The sequence below is a fragment of the Sordaria macrospora genome, chromosome 1, assembly GCF_033870435.1.
Source record: "Sordaria macrospora chromosome 1, complete sequence".
Taxonomy (NCBI): domain Eukaryota; kingdom Fungi; phylum Ascomycota; class Sordariomycetes; order Sordariales; family Sordariaceae; genus Sordaria; species Sordaria macrospora.
Window position 1 is genome coordinate 9,190,929 of NC_089371.1, and position 26,956 is coordinate 9,217,884.

Here is a 26,956-nt window from a genome sequence, read left to right on the forward strand (position 1 = left end):
AGCCTTTCCTGCCTTTCTGCATCATCATCACTGCCGCATTTTCCCATTTCTTTTCCTTTCATTTCATTTCCCTTACCCTTTCAGCGGTGGTCCCACCCGCCCTTTGCACGGCCGCAGACCGGCCGGCCCGAGAATCTCCCAATGGGTCTCTTGCCCCAAATAATCCAATCGGTTAGACAGACTTACATGCTCAACACCACACCGGAAATTTTTTGCTAAGCTTGCTTTGTCACGACACTCATGAAAGTGTCAAAAACAGCATATCAGACCGCTATTTTGAGCCTCACTTTCAGCGCAAATCACTCGAATAACTCGAGACGCACGTAAGGCCATCAGGCTCCGAGATCCGTTCAGAGGCCCGGTTTAGAGGCTCAATGAAGCGGGCCTTATCGACGAGGCCGATCGACATCCGTTAACATCATGAGTTCATGAATGCATGACGCGACGGCGCGTGACTGTCAAAAACACCTGCTACACTCGCACCCGTGGAAACCTAGGTACCTGTCAATAACGGTAGGAGTGACAGGTAGCACCGCCCACGATCCGATCGGTTTTTGTGACTTCTGATTTTGTGCCTTTGTAGCAACGTTGACATGGTACGGTCCTCCCTAGTCAGTTACGCAGATCAGCGCGCCGGGACCGAAGCCTTGTGGTCATGGAACGTCAAAGGTGACATTTCCATGCTTCCTGAGGCCGAGCACCGAGAGTGTATCCAAATGAACCGGCCGTATCAAGATTAGCGACAGGCGCCAAGACGGAAAATTTGAAGTTTGGCTCAGCTACTCAAGGACCAGTAAGTCTGTCAGTGGGAATTTGGCATGAGAGCACAACCGCAACTTGATATGTCGTCGTCAAGTTGGGAGAGGGCGGTGGTGGCTTTGAGTTGCATAAGTACCGTGACATGCCTGCTATAACGACGTGCATATACCGTGGTATGCACCTAGAAGCATCCCTGTTGCTCCAGTCGTTCCTGGTTAGGCGACATGCAGGCCGCTGTCACCGTCGTCATCAGTGGGCTTTGGGCGGCTTCTAATTCCGACGACAGCGACAATCACGACCAAATAACTGACTGCTGCATGTTTCCACGCTGGTATGATGGGTAAGTGTTCGACTGAAGTCTAGACCTCGGCGATCAGAAACAATGGGGGCGGGATAGGACACTTTCTGTATCCGCCCAGGCGGCGCAACATTGCAGGAAGAGCTTGGCTCGGAACTTCAAAACAGAACATCAGCTAGGTACGACGATGATGGCCTTGAGCGGGAATAGAGGCCCGAGGCATAGTACTGAAGCTAACAGGAAGCCGGGTGCCAGCATTAGGTCCGTAGCAGACCAAGCAACTGGATCGTGGCTGCGCTCGTGGCTCAAATGGCCTCTTTGCTTTTTCCTCCTAGCGACAGCGTCATCTTAGACATATCGATCATCATGTAGGAAACAACAGAGGCGGAGCGGCAGACTCGATAGCGACGGCAGAGATACCATGCGTAAAGATACCTGTAGTGAACATGGACAACTTCACGCCAAGACGACTTCGTCGAAAAGCAGAAGATGTGCCAGCTCAACGCCCAAGATAGACCCCAATTCTCAGGCTCCATCTGGAGGCAAGTGTGCGAGTCCCATGACTTTGCTGCGCCATAACATGAGCTCATTTGGGAAGGAAACAAAAGCGACGATTGGTGTGGTTGTTCAACTCCAGCTCAACGCCGACCCGGAAGCGTGATTTTGGAGATGATCGCCGAGTGGTGAGCAGTCGGTTTAATGTTGATTTCCGGAGGACCGTTCCAATTTCCTGCCGGGCCGGACGATGTCACGGCGGGGTGTCGCGCGACCGCTGAATGATGCGTGCTAAGCGTATGTGTGATTGGACCTTTGCACACTTGTGCCCGGTGCAATTGACGTGTAATCGGAGCTACTGCAGGATGCAGGAACGCAATATAGAGTTGCAACATTGGTGACACCCCGTGAGGCTCTCTGCGTTAATTGTCAAATGCGTAGACGAGTGTGATGCGGTTTTGTGCGAATGCGCGTTACACCCAACAAAGAGAGGCTTCTTGTTGTGGTGGCCCCCTTTCCTGGGATTGCAAGAAGTTAGGGTGGCTGCCCACCATGTTATCAGAAGATACCGGTAAGAAGATACCGGTCATCAACCGCTATCCTACCATCCAACACCGTGATGGTAAGTACCGCCGTAAGCCGGCATGCAAGCTGTCGTTGGCAGTGGTCGTTGGTGTGACTCTTATACGTACCTCGCCCTCGACAGCAATGTCCCATTGACCAATCACACTGCCTGCTTTCACCGGATTTCGACCTCGAACGCCGAGGAGCAGCAACACAGCAAAATGAGAGTTCGACGCGAGGAAAGGGAGGAGGCTCTTGGGCCTCTTCTCTTACCCATAGTCACTTGACTTTAAGACAAGAAGGCCACGGCCGCCTTGGGGCACAGGTTCTTGGGATATTCTGAGTACCCCCTCGTTCCTCTCTTCGTCTTCTCTTCTTTCTTCCCCCATCCCGAATCATTAAGAGCTTGTGGTCAGTTTTCGGAACACTTGCCGCATTTCGATATCGTCAGACCGAACTGTCTTCTTTCTTCGGATCGCTTCTTGCATTTCGTGCCACACACTACCTCAGAGTGTATGCAGCTTTGTTGGAGTCAGCCGAACACTTGTGCAGCAAACACAGTTGACGGATACGTCGCCATGCCGTCTGGCCCCCCGATGCTGCCCACCATGGAATACGGTCCTCTCCAGCTTACCTCCAGCGGCAGTGCCGACTTTGCCGAAGACATTTATGGCAACCATCTGTACTGGGGGCAAGTTTTTCCTTACGATGACGAGGGATCGGTCACCGTCACCGTTACCGGATCCTCGTACGATGATTCACCCTTCGGAACAGCATACTCGGATCAGTCCTCGAATATCGGGTCACATCAAGACCTTGCCATCCCAGAGGCTCTGGACAACCCTGTGCCTGTCGAACTCCATCCCGCTGAACCTGATGAGTTGAGGTTGTCAATGCTCGGTGGAAGCCTCCCGGTGGACCCTCAGCTATATGTAACGTCTGAAGATTTCGACCACGACGTCTCCATCGACATCCAAGATGCAAACGATACCACGACATCTGATAGTACCTCTTCCCAACTCCCTGCCAGTTCTGGCAGCTCACCCTTCCTTCAGGTGCCCGTCATCAGCAACTCTGCGCGCCCTGGTAAGCGGCGCCGCATAGTAAAGGACATTCAAAGCACCAACCGTGTGAGAGAGCTCAAGTCATGTTCCTCTTGCAAGCTCAAGAAGGTCGGAGTAAGGAGACCGTTGATGTCGTTTTGTCCCAAGACTTTGCTAACAAAGAAACACAGTGCAGCAGCCCAGGTACCTGTACCAAGTGCGAGGATGACTGTAAGAAAATCCGCAGTCGATACGCTCAACAGATGTGCATCCGAGATCCCCTCACCTCTATTGTCAAGACCTTGGGTATGTATTGACAATACACCCTCGAGTGCGCCTGATACTGACTTCGGTCCAGAACGCTGGACATCCCCTGATGTGAAGAACCGTTACTGGCTGGGTACGGACTTCTACGCGCAGCCGGGCAGTAGTGAGCACATACTGTCTGTCTCGCTGTCGCCTGATCCGAACAGAGCCCATTTCACAATGACTGGCCGCGAGTTCACCAGCCGGAGCCCACGTAGTATGTACAACCAAGCGATACGCGTTGACGCGGATCCAAGTCCGACTCGAGGTGATCTGGACATATTGAAGTGGATGGAGGAAGATATCCATGCGAGAGGCGGAACGAGCTTTCGAGACCGTCTCGAGAAGTTTTTATTGGCATTTTCCGACAAGTTTGGTAGGTCTGGAAGGGCCCACATTCTGATGCGAATTGTTGGCTAACACTCCTGAAGAGGGGCTTCCATGGGGTGAAGCGCACCCCAAGGCTAGACAAGTGCACACGTTGATGTCGAACGTGGTAAAGATGGCATTTACGCAGAGAATCTGGGCCACCGGAGGAACCCAACCGTTCTTTAACCACAACGCACCGTTCACTCCTCCGTTGATGCCGGTGCAAGCTTATTTGTGCTTGCGTGCTGGCGGTGCGATATCGACTTTCGAACGAACGGTCCTGAAGGCCATCCAGGACTTGGTGGATAAACAAACAATTCAGAAACACGAGGAACCACTGCTCCAGTCAGCCTTGTTTGTTTCCCTTTGGGGCTCCCTCTGGCTGATGATACTGGTGTATCATGATTCACTGACGTCGCTTCGTCGAATGGCCCCCGCTAATAGTAAGTTCAAGGATGCCTGAGATAAACTACCCACAGAATGACTGACTTCTGGTAGTGACGCTCACGGGGAATGACAGACGAGCATTTGAAGCGGATACGGAGCGCTTGATGCATGGCATTGTCGTCGTCTATTCGGTACTTTTTCGAAACTCAGCGACGGTGGTCAAGTGCCTCAAAAACGCCAGTTCCGAAGTATTCGGTAACAACAGCGAAGTGTACGACGCCTTTCAGGAAGCTTGGCAATCCCGCTGTGCCTTTTGTGAGCCAGCACAGACAAAGTCCACCGAAGTTGAACAACCAAAACTGACAAGGCGACAGATCGTGATCTGGACAACCATCCCAAGCGTGGACAGCCCTCCAATGAAAGGCACCTCTTCTTCAAGCTACACGTCATTGAGAGAGAGGCAAAACTCTTAACGGCGCGCCGGGGAAGGGCGTAAGAATCGACTGATAGCGGCTTTCGAGGGTACGTGGCGTATGTGCATAGTATTCCACTTTGATCGGTGGGGTGGGTAATGGCAGTTGATCTTTGGATTCAGTCGATGCGGAGTATGGTGCTGGCATGATGCCTGAGGGCAGGCAAGAGGAACAAGATAGATTTTTAAGGTTGCGAATTCGTGACGATTTCTTCCATATTTTTTGCGGCCGTGACGGCTACCACAGGTCGGCGGCTAAGGTAGTCCCATGATGTCCACAACAATCTTCTTTCCAGAATCTTGCTCCCTCTGCTTGCTGACTTCTTCGAAGTGGGATGTCAGGTCTCCGGTGTCTATGCCCCGAAGAGCTGTTTCGCTGATCTGGAGGTTGAGGTGAACTTGAAAGCCTTTGTTGTCGTCAAGCTGTTCCACAGTCGAGTGAAGTCTGGCACGAATCTCGTTAGTGTGCTTTCGGACGGCTGTCAGGTCAATCCATCAACTTACTGAACCTTGCCTCCAAGTTCATGAGTATCTTGGACCGTTGGTGCCAGTTTCGCGAGCGCGGCAGCTACGGCTCCAAGATAGCCCGCCCAAAACACGGCGTCAGGGTGTACGGTATCAGCCAATGCCCTCAAGCTGGTCAACAGCTGTTCATCTGCCGGAGTGACGCTGCCGCCCCATCTCGCGCAGAGTGTCAGAGCCATGACAGCCCGGGCCGCATGTGACAGACCAGGACAATCAGGATGTTCCGTGATGGTACTGTGCAAAGCGGCAGAGGCATTTGCAAGCTCATCATCACCGGTGTTGGACCAAATCTTGCCCGCGAACAGGCGGCCGAGACCAAGACCGAAAACCGTCTTTGGGCTACTGTAGTCGGCCGGGAGAGCTGATGACAGTAGATCAACGATGCCTTGAAGCGATGCCTCCGGTTGGAGACAATCCAAAGGATCGCTCTCGCGAATCTCCTGGGGTAGCCTGATCATCAGTGCACCCTCTCTGTTTCCACCGGCGCAGAATGTTACTGATCGTATGTGCGGGACGGCCGAAATAAGCGCCTCGACGACCGTGACGATGGCAGGAAACTGGGCTCGGCGGCGCTTGGACATTCCGAATATCTTGTTCTTGAAGTTGGTGTTGACCTCAAGCATATGGTTAGTCCTGGCAAAGAATTCGCCCGAGACTTTGTAGGAGCCTATCGCAGGGATCGGGTACGGGGAGATTGGGTCGTTGTGCATTAGCATGCTGCCGTAGCCTCGGAAGCCTCCTCCACAGAGATAGATATCAATGCCTTGTGTGTCCTTGGATTCGGTGGCAAGAATAGCATAGGTCTCGCAAAGCCTGGCAAAAGCTAGCTTCATGCCTTCCTCGAGCTTCGAAACCTCCTTAGTCTTGAAGTCAGCATTGTCGTGTTGAAGGATCTTGATCAGGCGAGCAGCGCCAAAAGGCAAGCTCTTGCCAACTTGTGCTGCATGGATGTGATAGTCAGCATCCTGACCCGTGGCGTCTAGATATGACATCTGGACGCTGCCACCGCCGAGGTCAAGGAAGAGACCCTTGGGACGAGAAAAGGCAGATCTGGCTCCCAGTGAGCCAAACAGGGTCTCGACCTGGGGGTCCAGGATTTTGATGGCAAGTCCAGGAACCTCGGTCCCAATAGCCTGTAGCATGGCAGCAGCATTGTCCGCTTTCCTCATCGCCTCTGTAGCAAAGACGGTGACATGATCGGGAGGCACGCCGTACTCGTCGACAGCAATGTCATTGAACCGGGCCAGTGTCTGGGACACGAGGTTTATGGTCTCGTCTGGGAAAAGCAAAGGGCCACCTGTTGAAGACTCGCTCAGGGCGTCGAACAGGGAGATGGCGGCACGCTCCTGGTAAAGACACTTGAGCAACCGAGTCTGTGGCGGGGAGAGGTCGGAGATGGAAAATCGGATGCCATTGCTTTGAAAGAAACAAGGGGGTCAGGAGACGTCAACACGAAGAGACAAGTGCAAAGATGGTAGCTTACCTGCCCATATCAACCAAGGCATAGAGGTGATTTGAGTCAGCGGGATCCCAACGAGGCCAGACCTCGTCGAGATTGTCCAGGGTAACCAAGTTGACTGATGTTGTCGATGCCATTTTGGGGGATTCGAGATATGATGGGGAACTACTGAAGATGTCACTCCAGGAATAATTTGCAAGCCAAATGAAAAGAAGGAGAAGAAGGTCAAAGATCATCGAAGTGGTACCGATGATGCCCAATGTTGCCAGCCAAATGAGCTCCACGATGCTGCTATCCAGCCAATCAATGAAGCTCAATTGTGAAGCTCACGTAGAAGTAGGAAGGAGCTGGCAGTGCTCAGGAGTTGGCTCAAATAGGCTCTGTTAAAATCTGACAAATTTTCAATCGCTGACCGGCAGCTTGAAGAACGAAGGTGCAATGATGGACTGTCTAACTGTTTGCGCCCCAAGAAGAGTTGAGATGGAAGTTGGTTGAGCGAACGAGAAACTCCAAGCCCAAGACGACCCCACCTTCTGCTTAAACCCCGCAATGAGCTCCTAATATTGATGTTAGGAAACGGATTTTATCGTTACCAGATTAGCATGCTCTCTAACTGAGATTGCTATCGTGCACAGGCCACCCCAAACGTCATCGTCATCATGGGTCGAATTCAATGCCAAACGAGAACTAGAGCGTCCAATTGGTTGCCAATTCTGTCACCTCATGAGCTTCACTCACCACAGATTATGATTACAGTATAGCCTCAAGATACGACCGAGAAATGTCCTGATCAAGAGAACAAGAGACTTTGGTTCTTTCAATGTTGCAGAACGCGAAACGTCGCGTCATTGGTCGTACGCACACCAGCGCACGAACCATCCAGGTTCTCGAACCCCACCATCTCATTTCAGATTGCCCGCCCTCGGTCACCATCATCGACAACTTGAAGCCATCGAGTGTTTTTTCTTGTTGATGAGATGCCACATCTTCCGATCATAACGCCGCTAATACCCTCAAAACATCTCATGCACGACTGTGAGGAGACAATTGATCAACGATAGCGAAATGACGGGATTTCTTGACAGGCCGTTGAAATGGCAGAAGTGGAAGGGTTGGTAAGGCCGACCTGCAGCTGCACCATCTCCCTCGGTCCCTCTGAGATTGGCCATCCCTTCCTTTCCGCCCTTCACCTCTTTGGCCGTCCTCATTTGCGTCTCCAAGTTGGAAAAGACCAAAACCAAAGTCGAAAAGTCGACGACAGCGATGAATCGACATCGGGAAGAGAGATCCCCTGTCCCCAGCGGCAGTGCCCACATGAGGTTACAGTAGGGACTTTCTTAGCGCTGCATATTTGCATCACACACTGGATCGTGGTGACAGAGAGTGGGTGACAGTGGGAGTGACCGTTGACGTTCTTTTTGGCGAAGTCGCTGTGTGTCGCCATTTTGGGAACCGAACAACAAATTGACAACAGTGGACGCGTCCGGGATGGTCGGTTGTTTTTGTGGTTGGCCAACCACAGGCCGCCGCTAACATGCTGGGATCGCGTCCACGACGCGTGAGACTGAGAGTTGTGTTAAACGGCCCGAGGGGCGATCACTGGGCTGGCAGTGTGTGGTTCTTCACACCAGGATGATTCCGCAGACGGCCGGTCTTGCTGGTGGCCATATTACTGCCTTTGCTTTCCTTGGAGCAATGTTTACCTTTTGATGTTATTGGGTTACACTTGTGAACCTTCAAGCGGCCTCCATCTCCACAACAAACTCCACGCCCGGTGCGAACTCCACTGCGGGCTTCAAGTGTCAAAGTTTAAGGCCCGGATTCCGCGCCACGAGAGGTGGACAACGGACCCTTGAGTTGTTGTTTTGCTGTACATTATATGGTACACGATTGGGTTGACTTGGTGTTGTTGTTGTTGTTGTCGTCGTTGTTCTTGTTGGTTACCACTGGCTGATCTTGTTCTGTATACATATATGGACAAGTTGACATGTTGATATGGTGTTGTTGTTGTTGTTGTTGTTGTTGTTGTTGTTGTTGTTGTTGTTGTTGTTGTTGTTGTTGTTGTTGTTGTTGTTGTTGTTGTTGTTGTTGTTGTCAAGAGAGGTTGCAGTCCATGCTATCTGAGGGTCTTGTCAGTGACTGATCTGATCCGAGACTGATGTGAAGCTACTGTACGACCTTGCCTTGTACCTACATAGCACATCGATTTCCACTTTTGACGGACCCTTACCCTTACCCTTATTTGCATATCGATCGCATCCCAGGGAAAGACCAAGTTCCATCCGTCTGCAACCACTTTGTCCTCCCCTCCAAACTCCAACAACAAACTTGGCTTGCTTTGCGGCTCTTTCCAGACTTTGCGACGACCTCAACCACAGCCGCGCCCATTTGGCGCATTGCTCACAACCCCCGGCACTTTGGTCGCATCACCCGCCCGCTTCCATCCCAACACAAGTTGGCATCCAAAGAAGAACATCCGCACGCACTTGCGACTGAGACCTTCCCGTCCACTCACTTGACCCTCACTCAACACTCCGACATTCGCTCTTCTTTCCCGCAATTGACATTGACGACCACCACCATCACTCACCAACAGCAACAATTGAACAGAGCAACACCTAATTTCCCCCAACCATCCAACAAGTTCCTCTTCAGTTCTTCCCTTACAGACGACGCCGACGACGCGATAATTGACGACCACGGCCTCTCGTGTTTCACAAAGCCGCACAACAATCGGCACAGTACCTACTCATCAATCCGTCTTCTTGTTCCACCTTACCCATCTTTTGCTTTTTCCTACCTGGTTTAGTTCCTTTAATCCCGCCGTTTCGGCCTGCCTGCCTGTCTGCCTGCCGCACTCCAGCCATTCCAATTTGGTCCGCCATCTCAACTCTTTTTTCTGTATCGCACCCACGATACCTTGACGGCCAGGTTGTCGCGTCGCGTAACAACAAAGACGGCCTTTGCGACAAAGAGACGGCTTGCGCACCCAGGGAGATTATCCTGTCGCCCTTACCTTTTACCGCTCATTTGGCGACACTCCGCTTCTCAACAACAACATCGCGATCGAATACCGACCACCGAAAGCGTGCCTGTTTCGACTCATTGCTCTTGTTTTATTCATCCCTTGCTCTCCTTGTTACAAACCAATACCGCATGACGCTTCTGTAAGACACAATGGATCAACAACATTCCTCCGGGCACGTAACAGTGCCACGCGACTTTTGCTACGCCGTCGCGCTCGAGTTTCCCGACGCCAGCGAAGGACCAAAGACGCCCATCAACCCAAAAGATGTCGACTTTCCCCAAATTCCTTCGCCTCCCAGACCTCGTCTCAAAGTCAAGAGACGCACCACTTCGAGCCAGCTCGCCGCCTCACAGCAATTCCTGGCTTCAGTAGCAGCAGGAGACCTTGCCGTCCCCAGCATCGAAGAGCCAGAATCAGACCCAGAAGACTTCACCATGCGTCCCTTTTCCTCAGAACCCTATCAAGACTCCCTTTCTTTGCAAATCCCACGGGCAAGGGCATATTCAGACGCAGGACCAAAGACACCAGTGCCAACAACCATGGCACTACCACCATTAACACCCTGTCGATATCCGGATTGGACGGTGGGTTCGACCAGCAGTTTCGAGTCAACGCCCGAGGACGACGACGACATAAGCAGGCCATCAACGTCCCAATCCACCCAGACCAGCGACTCCTTCCCGAGCCAATGGTCCCACCTCTCCGAAGAAGACGACTCCGATGAATGTGATTTTGAAAGTGCCTCCCTCGACGGCAAGGACACTCTGCATTATTTTAGCACAACAGACCTTGTTGACTTTGGCGACGAGCCAACAGAGACCCTACAACCATCATTTACCACCACCACCCCCAAGGAAACCAACCCCAAACCGAAACCATCAAGAAAGAAAATCCCCTGGACAAAACCGATGAATGACCACCTATGGTCTTACTACTCGCTGTATCTGCAAGACCCCAAAGTTACCCCATTCCGCATGGGCAAGAACTGTATTCCACCAGAAGGCGTGTGCGCGCGGGTTGCTCGCGAAGCCATTCGCACCTGGCGGGGGTCAAAAGCTCAAAAGAGCACTGTCGGCGAGATCGCCGAAGGGGCTGGGACGTTCATGCGCTGGCCGCACACGCAAGCAGCTACAAGGGCACAGCTAAGAGAGTTATGTCGTCAAAAGGCGGCAGCGGCAGCTAAGAACCACCGCTTCCTCTCTAGAAGCGTAACTCCCATGCAATCTGTCCAGACACCCAGAGCCCAGGGACGGTTTGCAACGGGTGACATGTCCATGTCTCTTACGTTGTCTACATCAGAGCACATGCAACCGCAAGGTCCGTTGGCGCAGTTGACGAGGTCAAGTCTAAGCATCTTCGAAGCTCTAGCACCACCTCTAGAGCCCATTCCGATTCCACAACGGCAACCAAACCACGTGGACCAGGGGCCAGAACGAGGCCGTCTTGGCTCGCCATTATTCGGCCCTCAACCCATGACAAGTGGAGAAGCAGACGACCAAGAACCACCCCAACCGCGAAGTTATGGCCCTTCCTCCTCTGCCTCTCTAGCGGCTGCAATCGGCGCCATCACCACGCGGAAAAGGGGCCAGACAATCTCGCATTCCCTCCCGGGTCAACAGAGCCGGCCAACAACAGGCAGACTGCAAAGCCCAGTGAGACTCGGCAGATCTAGCGCACCTGGGAAGCGAAGAAATACCCACTCCCAAGGGGGCGATCACAGGAAGAAGACTGCTCCTGCTCCTGCTCCCGATTCTGTAGCATCAGCAGCAGTAGACACCAGACCACAGACAGAAGAAGGAGCCACCACCAGCACGACCAGAGGCCGAAGATCAACGGAATTCAGCTCAACACTAGGCCACCGCTTCGACGAGTTGTTTATTCCGCGATCTACTTCAACCGGTACTGGTGCTGATCTCACACACGCTGCCCCCATCCCTTCTGAACCCCAAGGACTCCCAAGCTCCATCAGCATGCCAGCAATCCTCGGTCTAACTCCCCTTCATATCGCGCAACCACAGCCACAGCCACAACCACAACCACAATCGCAACTCGAAGAGCCGACCGTCCAACAACCACTTGCCAGACTGGGATCGCCGTTGAGCTTCACCTCTACGTCAAGCTTCTCTGCTACTCGCCACAACCACAACCACAGTCACATTCGAAGACCGGGGCATGGGCAGAGTGTGGATTTGGGCATGCTTGGTCGTGGACCAGCTGCCGTGATGCAGCAGGCTACGAACCAGGGACAGACCCGTGGCGGAAGAAGGAGTCAGGAGCGGAAGTCAAGTGAAGTCCAAGGACCTCGACCGGAGCCTAGCAGGACGAATACGGGGAGTAGTAGCGGAAGTGGAAGTGCAAGTGGAAGCGGAAGCGGAAGCGGAAGCGGAAGCGGAAATGAGACGGAAACAGGTGGGCGAAGCGGGAGGATGGCGGATTTGAGGCAGCGGTTGAGGGAATTTAGTCGCCGGAGGGGAGAAAGTGGTAGGAGGAGGTCTGGAAGCCCTTTTTAGACTTTAGCCTCCAACTGTCTTGCTTGCTTGGTTGATTCTTTTGGCTATCTTATGATTATGGGCTACGGGTTACGGAGAACGGCGTTATGACATTCTGGTTATTCCCCCACTACTGCATGAGCGGCGGAGAAAGTCTGGGGTTTATGGCGTTTGAAGGGCATGGCATACGGATGATTGGATGCTGAGGAAGGATATCTTTGGACACTTTGCTACTTCTTTCCTTTTTGTTTGTGCTGGGCGCACTAGCAACACTGGCTCATCGCCGCAAGGCAACTTCTTTGCATATCTACTTACTTAGTATTTACCTTTTGGGACATCCGTCACCTTTGACATTTACTTCGGTCATTGTACAATCGCACATGGTAAAACAGTACATGACGATCTTGGCCTCACCTCACAGCATATTTCCTCTTCTTCTTGCCTATCTAGATTCTGGACTTGCTCACACGGATCTACTCATCTGATTCGGATATTTTCTTTCACCACTCACATAGTTGGAGCTACCCTGCTCATGTTCATCTTACGGCGCACATTGTTCGATTATTACAAGGGGTGAAATGGCGTGCAAACTGTCATGGCATGCTAGGCTTCTATTCGTATATAAAGATACCTAGCTCAATGCTGGCGCAGGAACTTGCCGTGCCCTTGTCTTGACATAAAACACACCTAAAAAACCACCATTGTACTACTACTTGCTTGACATGGGAATGTCCACCAACCCACGAGACCAAACAACACTGGAATATGACTTGAAACAACCTCCCAAAATACACACCCGACAAATAGGTACTGAAGAATGGAACCGTTCCAAATCAAGACACAATCGAACATCAACCTCAAGTGTCATTTTTCTCTAGATCCTTCCGAAAGCTAATGTACGCCAGTTGATCAACACCGGAACAACTGCCCCGGTCCCGGTCCCGGTCCCAGTCTCCGGAGTTCCACGGTTTGACGTGCTGCAAGGCGACGCTTGGACCCGCACCCACACCCGTTCGGCGCCTCCCGAAGACCTGACCTAGTGGAACGGAGCGAGTGGGGTTACGGGTTAGCACCCAGCCCCGCTAAAAGTGCCAATTGCCAACCGCGGCATCCGAATTCCGGGCTCTGGGGGGGTTCGGATTTATCTTTTGACATGTCGTTTCCGTTTTCTTAACTTGTTGAATCCAGCCAGAGAAACCTGCGGACGCAATTGAAGCAACCAATTGTCCCTGGAGGTAGCTACCTAAACTCAATATTCGGTGTGACGGTCAGACGGTCTGATACAACACCCCGAGACCCCGAACCCGACCCCGAGCTAGAGCTAGCTATTGAGTACCACCTCACCTGTACCGCACCGCGTCGAACCTCAGAATCACGACCACACGCGTCTTCTTCCTATTCCCCAAGCCCCGAACCCGAAGCTCCCTTCCAACCCGACACTCGAGTACTCGAAGCCGACCGGGACTTCAGTCGCAAACACAAACCGAACAGCGAACTCGACTCTGCCATCCGATGCCCACCACAACAAGCACACCATCACCATCACCATCACGATGAAGTTCCACGCTGCGTCCAGACGGGGCCTCGGAGCTCTCAGCTCTCCCACAAGCTTCCTCTCGATACAACAATTCCTTCTCCTCGGCCTCGTCGTGCTGTCTACACCCGTTGCGGCATCCATTGGTGATCGATTGCCTGAGTTTCAGGAGTGTATTAGGGTGGGTTCAGTTGTCTTCTACTTCCAATCTGGGATCTAGGACTTGGGATTTGTGTTGGGATATGGGAGAAGGATAGCTTTGCGTGAGCTCGGGTCGCGATGGATTGGACAGAAGAGAGGGAACCAAAGCTGCCCCTGGCCTGGACACCAAAGACATGAAAGAAAGGATATGACGAGAGAGAGAGAGAAGCGTCTGACTGACACTGTCTACGACAACAGGTCTGCGAACGAGAAAACTGCGGTCCGGACGCTGAGCATCAGACGCCTATTCGTACGTCTTTTTTCCGTCTCTCTCCCCTTTTCCTTCTCGACCCCTAAACGGGTTACATTTGTCAACAACAATAACAAACAGCTAACCCCCCCTTTTCAAATCCAGCCCTCCACCGCCGCCTCCTCCTCTGGACCTGCCCCTCCGAATGCGACTACACCTGCCAACACTTAATCACCTCCTCCCGCCTCGCGCAAACCACCCAATCTCCCCCCGGGTCGGCATCAATCCCCTTCCCCGACCGCCCCATAGTCCAATACCACGGAAAATGGCCCTTCCACCGTTTCCTCGGCGCTCAAGAGCCCTTTTCCGTCATATTTTCCCTCGGCAATCTATGGGCACATTACGACGGTCTCTACAACAAAATCCTGCCTTCCATACCCTCCACCTACCCTTTGCGAAAATGGTACATCTGGCTCGCCTACGTCGGCATGGCCTCCTGGTTTTTCTCCGCAGTCTTCCACACTCGCGATTTCCCCGTTACCGAACAACTCGATTACTTTGCTGCTGGCGCCAATGTCTTGTACGGATTATATTATTCAGCTGTAAGGATTTTTAGACTCGACAAGGACACACCTAGACGACAGTCGCTGTTGAGGCTGTGGACGACGGTATGTCTGTTGATGTACATCGGACATGTCACTTACTTGAAGATGTGGACGTGGGATTACACGTATAACATGGCTGCCAACGTGGCTGTGGGCGCCGTGCAGAACGTGCTGTGGAGTTGGTATAGCTGGAGGCGGTACATGCAGCAGAGAAAGGGGTGGGCGGCGTGGCCGGGTATTGTGGTGGCGTGGGTTCTTGTGGCTATGAGCTTGGAACTTTTGGATTTCCCGCCGCTGTGGGGAGCGGTGGATGCGCATAGTTTGTGGCATGCTGGCACGATTGTGCCGGCGGTTATTTGGTATAAGTGAGTATTTCTTTGGTCATGTTGTCTTCGTTGACGGAGTTGAAAGCTAACTTTGTTATTACAGTTTCTTGGTGAGAGACGCGCAGGACGATATGGCGAGGAGCGAGAGGCTCAAGTCTTAGGGAGCAGAGGTTTTGGGAAATTGACGATGTACGACGACATATTTGTAGAGCGCTGACAGAATGGAATAGACATTATGTTTTTTACGCTATATCCAGAGGATTAATACAACAAACGCTGCTAACGAACACGACTATGTTACTTTGTGTTCAAAATACACCAATACCCAAGACCACAAACCTCCACCCGAACATTCACTTCTAAGAACTTAGTCTACTTCCGCATCATCATTCTTGGCCTCATTCTCGCTGTCCGGACGACTAGTTCTGTTGGCACGAAGCAAATCGAGCAGGGCATGTCCGACACTGGCGCCATCTGTCTCGGCGTGTCGAGGAAGATTGTTCTCGCCCGTGTTGCCGTTTGGGGGAGGGTTGTTTTCATCCGTCTTGTCATCCCGGTCGTCCTCGTCTGCCTTGACATCCTTGTTGTTCTCATCCGCCTCATCATCCTGATTATTCTCCCCAGTCTTGCCATCCTACTCAAGACCGTTCTCGTCGTCATCAGAAAACTCATCACTAGAGAACTCCTCGTCAGAGAACTCCTCATCAGAAGGATCCACAGCCTCAACAGTAACCCCGACATCCTTCTTCTCATCAAGATCCAGCGAAACCTCTGCCTCGGTATCGACAACATTGACGTTTTCAACAAGAACCGACTTCTTGCTCTCAGGAGTTTGCGACTCAGATGTATAGCCACCATCATCATCAAACGTGTATTCACCCATCTGATCGAGCTTGAGACGAGCGTCCTCTTTCACCTCCCTAGATCCCGAGCTGCTGCTGCTGCTGTCCAAGATAGCACATCCACCCTCATCAGACACCGTCGGGCTAGAGGTCGAGTAGAACCTTACGCCGCGGTGATTCGTAGCAGGCCTTTTGCTGCTGCTGCTGCTGTCCAAGATAGCTCCTCCGCCCTCATCAGACTCAGGGCTAGAAGCCGAGTAAAACCTTACGCCGCGCTTCGCAGCAGACTTTCTGCTGCTGCTGCTGCTGCTGCTGTCCAAGGTAGCTCCTCCACTCCGAGTCCCATAAGGCTCATGGCTAGCAGCCGAATAAAAAATCACGCCGCGATTCGTAGCAGGCTTTTTGCCGTTGCTGCTGCCGTTGCCTAGCGAAGAAAACGTCGCCTTTTCCAAAGAGCCAAAAGAGCCGTACTCGGCGGTTTCCCTGTTCCGGATCGGTAGAGGTAGCTTCATTGTCGGCATGGGTCTATACCCGCCATCGTCCCTGGTCCGAGTCTTATAGCCATCTTCGTCTGATCCCGACACAATAACCATAAAGTCGTCCACGGCATCTATGCCCCCCTTGACGTCCTCAAGATACTCTGCTCCGCCAAAGGCGCCAGCGTGCTTGATCAGTTTGCCGTCCTCGAGTGCGGCTCTCTCAAACGCTTGTTTCCTCCTCTCCTCATTCGACATGTCTTCATCAGCCTTTTCCAACATCAACTCGTCCAGCGTCTCGCGTAACCTGTCCAGCGAGTCTCGATGAAACTCCAACACCCACCGCGTACCCATTGGTTTCTGCTCCTCGGCGACTTGCTCATACCCCAGCCTCATGGCAAGTCTTTTGACATTCTCTTCCATGTCCAAATACCTTCTCATCCTCGAATCAATCGGATACTCCACGTCCCCGCTGATAGACGGCCCCGCGCCACCGTGCATTTGAATGACATTGACATTATCGGCCAAGTCAAGAGTATCACGGGTGGCGTCTCCCAGCGCAGACTGCAACTCCTTATCCGCCAACCCCGGTCTCAAAAAATCAAACACCTTTAAACCCAACACTCCCTCCTTCCACTTATTCCGATTCACACCCATCGCATCAAAACAAATATCCAACCCCTCCCCCTCCTTCACACTCTTCACAACCTCCTCATCAAGTAGAAGCCTATACCTCACCACCACCCCCCTACACTTATTCCTCCCATCCGCCACACACAACACCGCGCCCCGTATATATCCTTCCTCAACCCACACATCAAAGTTCCTTTTCCCGTTCCCGTTCCCGTTCTGCCTCTGCCCCTGGGGCCCGGGCTTTGTCGGTCCAATCCCCCACACATCCAACGCCCGCCAGCATTCTTTATCTTCAACCAAACACGCCGGCAACGTTTTCATGCCCATCCCGTAGTCGAACCCGTCCGTCGTCGATATCCTGCACATGAACTGGCGCAGCACGTACCCGTTCTCGCGACAAGAGTTTTCGTAAATTTGCACGCTGTACGGGTCGCGGCCTTCGCGAATGAGGCGTTGCTCCTTGGCCATTTGGTCTTTTTCGTGCAGCTCGGCCACAAACCTTTTGGTGCGCATGTCGCTCTTCTTTTCCGGCTTTCGTTCTTCTTTTTTGCCTTTGTTGTCGTTGGCCTTGGAGTTGGACATCCGCTGAAACGGGCGTTTGAAGCCGCGAGGCATGGGCATTTTTTGTCCAAATGATCCGGGTGCGGGAGGGGGAAGAGGGAAGTGGAAAGGTTGCGGAACGTGAAGCCCGGAAGAAACCCAGGGATGCTGTATGTGGCTTTCTTGTTGTGAAGGGGCAGGGCCAGGGCCGCGGACTGACGGCCGAGACGAGTCGATGTCACGCAGGAAGCGGGCGGCAGACGTGGTGATTTCCTCGGAAAACCCCGAGGGACGGTTTTCTTGATCTTGTGAAGGGCCAGGGGCAGGACCACGGACCGAAGGCCGAGACGAGTCGATGTCACGCAGGAAACGGGCGGCGGACGCGGTAATTTCACCCTCTTCCTCGATGGGGATGGGGTTGCTACGTGTACCACGGCTAGCAGCGGCTAGGTTGGCAGCTCTGGCGGTTGAAACGACAAGCTCGGCGAGACCAGGAGCAAAATCCGTAGGAAATCCCGGAGGAAGAGGACTGGAGGAACGATGACTAGGACGAAAAGGAGCAGGAGGAGGTAAACCACCGTAAGAGCGGGCGATAACCTCACCCTCTTCTTCTTCTTCTTCTTCTTCTTCTTCTTCTTCTTCTTCTTCTTCTACCTCTTCTTCAATAGAGATAGGTGAGTTACGTGTACCACGGCTAGCAGCAACTTGGCGGTGAAAATCGAGGATGTCGGCGAGGATCGAGTCGAGCCGAGGATCGGAATCCAAACCAAGTCCCGCAGGAGGAGGAGGAGTAGTAAAAGGATCAAGACCGATAGTAGAGCGATCACGATGAGGAAGAAGGCGAGGTGTAGGAGGGGGGGCACCGTAAGAACGGCGGCTGTCAGGGCCGGGAGGGTTGTTGTTATTGTTCCTATTGTCCGTACCGCTCTTGGAGACGATTCTCGGGCCACGTGTCCGCTGGCGGCCACGCTCGGGGCTGTCAGGGTTTTGGACTGAAGAAGGAGGAGATTTCATTTTCGATACAGTTAGCTTGGGAATCCTGAGTGTATTGAAGGCAGTGTGCCTTTGTGTGTGGAAGTTGTCTTGGTTGTTAATGGCACTTTGCTTGGGAACAGATGTGGGAAGAAGACTTGAATGATGATCGTCTGTCGTATCGTAGTCGTGATCAATAATGTTTGGTAATGTGTTGATGAACAGTAACCAAGGTTTGTCAAGTTGTCTGGTATCGTGTGATGGTGTAGTTGCTGAAGTACGATGCAATGACTTTGATAACACTGATTTTGTGTTGTGTTGGTGAAGATGATGGGTTGATGACAGTGGCTGGAGAGACTGGGTGAAGGGAGGAGATTTATTTGAACCTACTTGGTCTCAACGTGATGCAAACCTAGGTAGGCTGGGAAGGTTGTTGTTGTTGCCTCCTACCAGTGTTGATGGATTGTGCTTTCCTTCGAAGACACCTGCTCCTTCGAGGACTGAACTCTAGGGAAGACGGAGGCGAAACGAAAAGAATTCTGGTGGTGGCTTAGACTTCCCTGTTAGTCAGACTGCATTGCCTTGCCGGAAAGAACTTATGGTTGAGGGCCGGCACTTCCTTAAGTTACCTGTGATTAAGGTAAATAGGTAGGTAACAATACTGCATCTGCGACTTGACGACATTTGAACCCCGACGAAGATGAAACTTCCACCCGCGCCTCTGTGAGATATGGCAAAGTCAGCTTCTATGGTCAGGGATGAATGGGCCGCCGTCTCTTTCCTTCCTGTGATACTGAGTGTTTCCAACACATCTTAAGGTAGGTACCTAAGAAAGACGTGAACATCTCTCCCATATCAAGTCATCTCTTTATCATTGGGAATCTAACTAACTAACTGACCTCCTGCATCTCCTGCCACCGATTATCCCTTGGATCTGAATACAAATGAATCGACCGAACTTGTTTTACGAAAAAACAAAAAGCAGCAAAAAAATTGTTTCGATCCCCCCCCAGACTCAAACTGGAACCTTCCCGCCCTCACGACCACCTCCCAGAGAACGTTCTACCCATCGAACAAACATCGATCCACCGAAATGAATGAACATTGAACAATTTTCATGTCATGCGACAGTGGGCATTCATAATGAATGCACTACATACTGCCATAATTGCATGTCGTGATTCGAAGCTCTGGGCAGCGTAGAATCATGCTTAGCCATTTGGACTACACACATTAAGATCATCTACCGATAAGAGACGTGCCACCCTTCACTCGTTTGGAGTTCTACTGTGAGGGTAGCGTGCGATGATGGAGAATAAGAGAAAATTTGCATCGCAGCTGTGCCCTCAGCGGAATTCGAACACCAGAGGTCTCGAGGGTGGCTCGTACCTTGGGGAACTCGGAGTTGTGCTATCATTACACCAAGGGACCGTGGTAATTTGTTGGTCAAAGAGTACTAGAAAGGCGGGGTTATAAGGGACTTGGGGCGGTTGGTGGGAGCCTACAGTGGGCGGCAGGTTTTGTGATGTGTTTTGATGAGTGAATGGTGGTGTTGAAAATGGGATGGAATATCAGAAGGTTGGAGTGTTGTGCCGTCTGCAATCGCGGGCGCCATGAATGTCTCTATGGTTGAGTTTCGGTCAGGGGAAAGGGCATTATGTACTAGGCTACCACCTATAACCACCTAGTTGTGGCCAGGTCTTCATCAGTCACGAGAGTAGCAGAAGGACAGTTATATTCCCAGGAGAGATGTAGAGGCGTTCGCTCTCCCTTTGCGACCGAGCATGGAATTAACGATGACCTAGTAGAAGTATCTAGCGTGAGTACCTACATCTATTAATGCTAATTACCATATCGGTCCTTTGACTTCTTCCTAACTTGTGAACAGGCAATTATCTGTGAAAAGTTTCACGTCATCAACCCAGACATCGCCGGTGCCGTGTGCGGCCACAATTGTTCTTCAAGTATCGCTGACACTGCAACGTCTGAAAACACTGTAGGCAGGTATCAGTCGTCCGTCAGGTCGATTTCGACCTTTCCGTTCTTCAACCGACGTAGCTTGTAGCAGACGTCCAAAGGGGTCGGGTCCATGCGCTCTCTCTTGACACCGCGTGGGTGGTCTGGGTCTGTTTTGATACCGCTCGGATGATTCGGTTCGGGTTTGATGCCAATTGGATACTCTTGCTCGGATTTGATATCACGAGTTTTCTCCGGCTCAGGTTTGACACGGGCAGGGGGCTGCTGGAAAAGAGGAAGATGTCAGTACCCTGCTTGTATACAGGCAAGTTAGGCTACTAGCCTTGAAGTGGCTCACCTGGACCTGGGGGTCGTTTTCAAGCTCAATGACTTGGTCATCCTCGTTGGCAGGGCGTGGAAAGATGCCCTCGGACATAAGGCCCTCTAAGATGAAGGGTCAGGAAAGAACCGGCTGCCAAATGTAACACAGATAGACGGTTGTGCGATTGACCTACCCATGCTTCGGTATCTGAATTCGAAGATCGCAAATGGTCGTTTAGCCGGGTCCACGAAGTCAATGACACAAGCTGTTTGGGGCCCAGAAAGGGGTTCTGAGTTGAAACAAGATCCCCCGAGTAAGCACAATCCTCAAATGAATTTAATATTGCTACCCTTCAATAAAAGGCGACTTCTACTTACTTGACCTTGCTGTCTACTGATTTTCCCTTCAATGCTTTCTCGGATACTGCCTGGACAGGAGCTGGGCCATTCTCAGGTTCCTTAGGTACCTTGCGCTGCAAGTCAACAACATGCCACAACTTGACCAGGAGTAAGCCGTATTCCTTTGTCCGGTCTACTTGTATGTCGTCTCCTTCAACTGAAGCAAGTGAATGTCAGCTTAGTGAAGGTGTAAAATCGTTGCTGGCTGATACAAGGCTGCGCTGGGTCGTTAGACGTTGATCTTACCTATCTCGAGGGTAGAAAACTGAAAATTGTGGCATTTCCAGCCCGACCAATTGTTACCGGACATGTAAAAGCCCCTTGCAGCCTTGGTGCCGCCGACAAGCGGATAGTAGGCAGTAGGTGTGCCGTCTAGGATACATTGGTATCCGACCAGATGTTTCTTGCCATCGGAGCTTGGAATAGCGAAGTGGGTTGAATCAAATTTGAAGGCAAATCGCTTTCCTGGCTTAGACTCGATATACTTGATGATGTACGGAGACCACTCGCGACGCATCTCCGGGATCGAGTAGAAGTCGATGTCTTTTTTGCGCGCTTCGACCTCATCCGCCGGGGCATCGTACTCCTGTGCAGGCTGGCCATCCACTTCGACGGTAACCTCGAGCTCTGGGTAGGCGCTGAGGATTGCCAATGTGGTCAAGTTGGAAGCCGTGCTGGCGGTTGCGCTCTGGGGAGGCGCTGTGGTTGTCGGGAACGCGGCGATGGTGATTGAAAGGGAAGGTGACGACGGCGGGGATCTCGCCTTTTAGTGACCTCTTCTTGGGGCTCCTGGGGAAGGAGGGGGGGTTCCGATGCCCGAGGAGAGCTGGGGTTGATTAACGTGGTCGTTGTCAAGGCGGAGAAGAGGGTAATTCGAGAGATGGCCGGAGAGACAGGACAAACACAGGACCGAGAAAGGACAGGAGAGAGAGTGGGGAAGAGGGATAGGAAACCGCAAGCGAGCCCATTGCGCGTCGCGTTCAAAAACCCCGCCCGAAATGGGAGAGAAGGAAGGCACGACTGCAAGGAGCGACGGGTCTGCGAGGTCACGGCAGGCTCGCGAAACCACGTGAGCCAAAGCTTCTTGTAACTTGCTCGAAATCAAACCGCAGGCACCTGTACACAAGTGGAAACGATCGAAGACGTGAATTGACTGTTGTGGCAGCAGTGTGATTCGTGATGACTTCACAGAAGGAAATAATCTTCAAAGGGAATGAAGGCAGAGATGGATGCAGCTGTGCACCGGTGCGATGCAATGAATGAATCCATATTATGTTGCTTCGAGCTCGTTATGTAGACGATTATAAGCCCAAGCCAGGCTCCGTAGGAAAACCTCGTCATCATCGAAAGTCGTCCCGCTATGGTCGTGATATCGAACCGCCCACCCCACCAACACCAGCACCGCCGTCCACCGCCGTGGTAACGAACTTGACACTCTTCCTCCTTTCTTTATCTCTCTCTCCGCGACCTCCATCTGCTTTACTTCCTTCCCCGCCATGCCCAGAAAGACCACTACTCATCCAAGCCCCGATCCTCCCAGGACTAGAGCTCAGTATCCCCGCCACGCCGCTATGACTCTGACTCTGACTCTGACTCTGTTGAGATCCAGACCCACCCGAGCCATGTGAAGTTTGCGAATGATGCGGGTGGTGATGATGGTGAGCCTGTATCGCGCCTCCCGGTCCGATCCCAAAGGCCAGTCCGGTTTCTCTTACAGACTCAACGGCTCTGCTTTGTGGCGCCACGGGAAGGCCGCCGGCGTCATCGGTGCTGAGTAGCCTGCCACCTGACTCGCTGGTACCGGCGGAGGCGAGAGCAGAGAGAGCTGGGGGTCCGAGGTCGACGTAGCCACGATCGATTCCAGTGGCTGAGGCAAGGAGAGAACTGTCGCCGTGGCCTTGACTAGTGAGGCTGGAATGGCCAGAGAAGATGGGTGTTTTGTTGCCGCCTGAGAAGACTGGTGTCTTGCTCCCTGCTGAACGACTGTAGCTGCTGGCAGCGGCTGCCTCTCGCTCTCTTTCCCGCGCTGTCCCCGCCCGGCTCGGTACTTCGGTCGTCATCTCGCCCATTCTGGAGGCCATGCCATGCCCATGTCCCGTATCGGTTCCCGTGCCTCGCGTCCCCCAAGGCAGCCTCATCGGACCAGGTAGACAGACGTGCCCGCACCCATCTAGCGGACAGAATCCACCGCTCGATGCCAGTTCTGCAGCTGGGTCGTCGTTATCAACTGGTCCGTCGACATACATGGCCGAGTCCCGCTCAGCCTCAAATGCTGCGTGCCAAGCTTGCATACAGGATGAGTGGCCGCCGTGCCCGCAGATGGGGCAGAGCCACCATGTTGCGATGGGCTGATATTCATCTTCACCTTCCCGATCAGGCTGGAGGGAGGAGATGGTTGCCTCCGAGGAAGAAGGGATGAAGGGGGACGAGTCACGATGACCACAGAGCGCGCAAGGGGCAGCTGCAGCTTTACACCGCTTGCACGTCCACACCGAGTCCGTTGACCCCTCGCTGCGGTCCAACTCCCTCGCTTTGTGACAGGAGCTGCAAAAGAAGCCGACTGACACGCCGTTTTGGGCGGGGGTGAAGATGGCCGAGTAGTTGTTTCCCCAGTCCTTCAGCGGATTCTTTTCCACATCACCGAGGATAGACTCGGCGGCGGCGGCGGCTGGCCAGCCTTGCATGCACAGTTTCCTGAGCAGAGCCGCCTCAACGAAGAGTCTGAGATTCATGAGGCGGGAGTGATGCTGCCGAAGAATGGCTGCTGCTTGGTAACTGTCGATGACTTCGTCTGATACCAAAGGCATGAGGAGGAGAACGATGGCCGATGCATTTAGAGCTGAGGACTTGGCTTCGAACGCTAGAGTACGGGTAATTAGAGAGTAGGGGTTCAGCGGGGGTGTACTACTAGAGAAGGAAGGGGGGTCGTGAAGAGGGTAGGGATAGGCAGGATCCGAGGGCCAGGGCAGGTAATCGGTCTCGATTATGTGAGTAGGTTCTGGTTCCGGTTCTTCAGGAAGAGTAGGGGTTCCTTCCGTGATGACCACGGGTGGTGCGGCATGTAACATGTCATTGTCGTTCTGCGAGGGAAAACTGTCATCGGTGGTGGATTGGGTGATGGCGTGGTGCTCGTCAGTAAATGCGGTCATCCCCGTTGTTTCAGTCTCGGTGCGGTTGAGCTGCGGGGGCACGACGAAGCGAGGACGACCGGAGCTGCCCATTTGCATATCGGACGCTCGTTCGGAACCGTCACTGCCACGGGGGTAGCGGATTTCGGCAAGGGCAGAGCCGCGGATAGGTAGGCCACCGCTGGACTCGACGGAGCTGGCTATAGCTGTTCCTGTTGTTCCGACGCCGCGGCGACTACCGGCGGAGACGGAGAGGGCGTGCCCGAAACTGTCGTCGGAATCATGGCGTAGGACAGATCTTCTCTGACTTTCGAGGCTTCTCCGGGGTACGTCGACGGCATTGCCTAGGATTGCTTCGGTGTCGTAGAAATCGTATCCTTCTGTGCTGGCTTGGGTGTGTTCGCTGTTGAACGAAACGACGGACAAAGGGACAGAGTCGAGACGGTTACGCTTTTGTGGACCGCGAGGTTGGAGTGCCGGCCCGAGGGCAAAACTGCCAGACTCCAGAACTGGCGTCAGCTTCTCGGATTCCGCAATAGGCCGGGCAAGTGGTGTCGGTTGGTTCGAGGTGCTTTCCAGCTCTTCTGACAGCAACGACCTGGGATGTGTCTTTCTCGGCGTATCTGCCCCATCGGTCTGGACTGACATCTGAAAAGGAGGACCCAGCGCGCGTAGCTTTCCCTCAATCTTTCTCTTCTCGTAGTGATCTAGCCGACGTTCCAGATGGTACTGTCCTCGCCTTCGCAGAACCAGGTCGATCCAATAAGCGAGAATGCGCCATGACTGGGCAAGTCGGTACTGGTTGACACTATCGGCTGCTCTAGCGTAGTGATCAAGGATAGTTTTGACTCGGTCGGGGAGTGGCCTGCCTCCATCGACGTATGGCAGCTCCTGGTACAGGACCTCCAAGTAGTTGACGGTAAGGTATTCGTAGATATCGGCTTCCGCAGCAGCAGGCAGATGCCCAATGGCCATGGCTTGTTGAGGCTTGTAGATGCCGGTGACCTTGATGGTCTGTTCTAACGACAAGACCTCTTCCGACCCCATCGGTGGTGTGGTGCTAAGGTTGGCTGACCTCGTGCTTGGACGCCGCTTTCGCTGACTGGTCCGTCGTTTGGGGCCCAAGAAGCTTCCGAGAACATCGTCTTCAGAATCGCTGCGGCTGACGCCAAATCGGGGAGTGGTAGGGCTTGAGCTGTAAGAGGGTGCGCCTATGCTGTGGCTGCTGTCGGCATGAAGCATGTGTGGTCGCGGACGATGGGAAGGAGCACGCTCGTCTAGAAACATTAGCACGTCTCCCTGTGACGAGAAGGACATGGTCGAGACGGCTTGACGGTCAAGCACCTTGGGCGCAAAGTTGACATCGCACTGGGTAAAGAGACCATCCTGGCCGACGGTCCAGAGAAGATACTGATCGTGCCAGAGGAGAGAGTTGGGGGAACTGTCAAACAGCTGGATCTCCCTGTAGGGCATTGTGGGACGGGCAAGATCCCATATGTGCACCGCATTGATACCAAATTTCTTCTGACTGCTCTCCCCATACGATATGGCGATCTGGGACGCCCTCTTTGCCTGGGCCGTCGCTGACCATTGCCCAGGTCTCCAAGCAAGAGAAGCCACGGGCGCCGGAGTAGAGATGGTCCACTTCGGCTTCTGCCTCTTGTCGGGAACCTTGCCCAGATGCCAGACATGACACTTGCTGTCCCATCCAGCACTGACGAGATGTTCGCCGTCGGGATGCCAGGCAATCGAAGTACACGACTTCTCGTGGGCGTTGATCCTCAGCACGGGCGCATGATACTTACGCATGTCCCATTGGAGGACAGTGCCCTGGTCGGTTGAGCAGGCAAAGACAAAGCCATCCTTGGGAGACCAGCGGACCTGACGCACGCCGTCTGCGTTGCACTTGTAGGCGTGGACTGGACGGAAAGTGGCGCCGGTTCGCGAGGGGATCGGGTTGCGGATATCGAAGCATCGGACGATGCCGTCCTGACTGCCAGACAACAGGTAGCTGGCCCGGTGCGGGTTGACGTCGAGAGTGTTGACCTGTCGAGAGTCTTCGCGGATCTGGAGAGACTCGAGTGGTGATCCAGTAGCCCAGGCCTCGCTGGCACGCACCAGGTCATACTGGAAGATCTTGCCGCTGCCGCATGCCGTGAAGATGGTCGGGTTGCCGCCAGAAGGACCCCATTTGACATCCCTGATCGCCAACTGATCCGGGCTTCCTCCTTGGAGAAGCGAGCGGAGATCGACCCCCTCGCGAATGTTGAGGCCGTCAAAGGTGACTGTCCGTAGAGCATGGCGGCCAGCAAGAACAGCTGATCGGCCATCGGGGGATCTGTCTATACACTCGAGCGGTTGACCAGCCTGGTACGAAGCATTTTGGGCAGCAGTGGGACGTTGGCGATAGTTGATGGAGCCCAGGCCGCCGCTGGGGTTGCTGGTGATGTTGGAACCGTGGGAAGTGCCGCCATTGGCAACCGAGGACGACGGTGTATTGTCGTGCGAGTTGTTGGCCGAAGAAGAGTCGGGGTTGTTTGTCTTGCCCAGCAGCTTGCGCATGATATTGCCCTGATTATACATGGCCGCGGTCGGTGGGTTTGTTTGTTATTTATTATTGTGTAATGTCGTCGTCGTGT

At 53.1% G+C, this 26,956-nt stretch overlaps 6 protein-coding genes across 6 annotated transcripts; 3 read left to right on the forward strand and 3 right to left on the reverse strand.

Annotated features, from left to right (window-relative positions):
- The first annotated feature begins 1,931 nt into the window (after window positions 1-1,931).
- SMAC4_04921 (uncharacterized protein) lies at window positions 1,932-4,858 on the forward strand. Its single transcript, XM_024655796.2, has 6 exons — window positions 1,932-3,294; window positions 3,351-3,465; window positions 3,518-3,841; window positions 3,897-4,277; window positions 4,333-4,536; window positions 4,596-4,858. The coding sequence occupies exons 1-6, from the start codon at window positions 2,632-2,634 to the stop codon at window positions 4,715-4,717; spliced, it is 1,809 nt and encodes a 602-aa protein (XP_024511037.1). The 5' UTR covers window positions 1,932-2,631; the 3' UTR covers window positions 4,718-4,858.
- An 8-nt stretch (window positions 4,859-4,866) lies between these two features.
- On the reverse strand, window positions 4,867-7,192 carry SMAC4_04922 (uncharacterized protein). The gene is made up of 3 exons (XM_003347566.2): window positions 6,702-7,192; window positions 5,198-6,634; window positions 4,867-5,138 (listed from the first exon to the last, which is right to left on the reverse strand). Exons 1-3 carry the CDS (start codon window positions 6,911-6,913, stop codon window positions 4,949-4,951), a joined length of 1,839 nt encoding a protein of 612 aa, XP_003347614.2. The 5' UTR covers window positions 6,914-7,192; the 3' UTR covers window positions 4,867-4,948.
- Window positions 7,193-9,854: 2,662 nt separating this feature from the next.
- On the forward strand, window positions 9,855-12,215 carry SMAC4_09094 (uncharacterized protein; the record flags this gene model as incomplete). Its single annotated transcript, XM_003343652.1, has 1 exon — window positions 9,855-12,215. The coding sequence occupies one exon, from the start codon at window positions 9,855-9,857 to the stop codon at window positions 12,213-12,215; it is 2,361 nt and encodes a 786-aa protein (XP_003343700.1).
- A 1,114-nt stretch (window positions 12,216-13,329) lies between these two features.
- SMAC4_12858 (uncharacterized protein) lies at window positions 13,330-15,411 on the forward strand. Its single transcript, XM_066091113.1, has 4 exons — window positions 13,330-13,909; window positions 14,128-14,179; window positions 14,285-15,089; window positions 15,154-15,411. Exons 1-4 carry the CDS (start codon window positions 13,748-13,750, stop codon window positions 15,209-15,211), a joined length of 1,077 nt encoding a protein of 358 aa, XP_065945934.1. The 5' UTR covers window positions 13,330-13,747; the 3' UTR covers window positions 15,212-15,411.
- A 273-nt stretch (window positions 15,412-15,684) lies between these two features.
- Window positions 15,685-17,702, reverse strand: SMAC4_09093 (uncharacterized protein; the record flags this gene model as incomplete). Its single annotated transcript, XM_003343651.3, has 1 exon — window positions 15,685-17,702. The coding sequence occupies exon 1, from the start codon at window positions 17,620-17,622 to the stop codon at window positions 15,685-15,687; it is 1,938 nt and encodes a 645-aa protein (XP_003343699.3). The 5' UTR covers window positions 17,623-17,702.
- A 2,818-nt stretch (window positions 17,703-20,520) lies between these two features.
- On the reverse strand, window positions 20,521-26,903 carry SMAC4_09092 (uncharacterized protein). The gene is made up of 5 exons (XM_003343650.2): window positions 21,436-26,903; window positions 21,169-21,346; window positions 20,985-21,080; window positions 20,828-20,913; window positions 20,521-20,754 (listed from the first exon to the last, which is right to left on the reverse strand). The coding sequence occupies exon 1, from the start codon at window positions 26,898-26,900 to the stop codon at window positions 22,548-22,550; it is 4,353 nt and encodes a 1,450-aa protein (XP_003343698.1). The 5' UTR covers window positions 26,901-26,903; the 3' UTR covers window positions 20,521-20,754; window positions 20,828-20,913; window positions 20,985-21,080; window positions 21,169-21,346; window positions 21,436-22,547.
- Window positions 26,904-26,956: the final 53 nt, after the last annotated feature.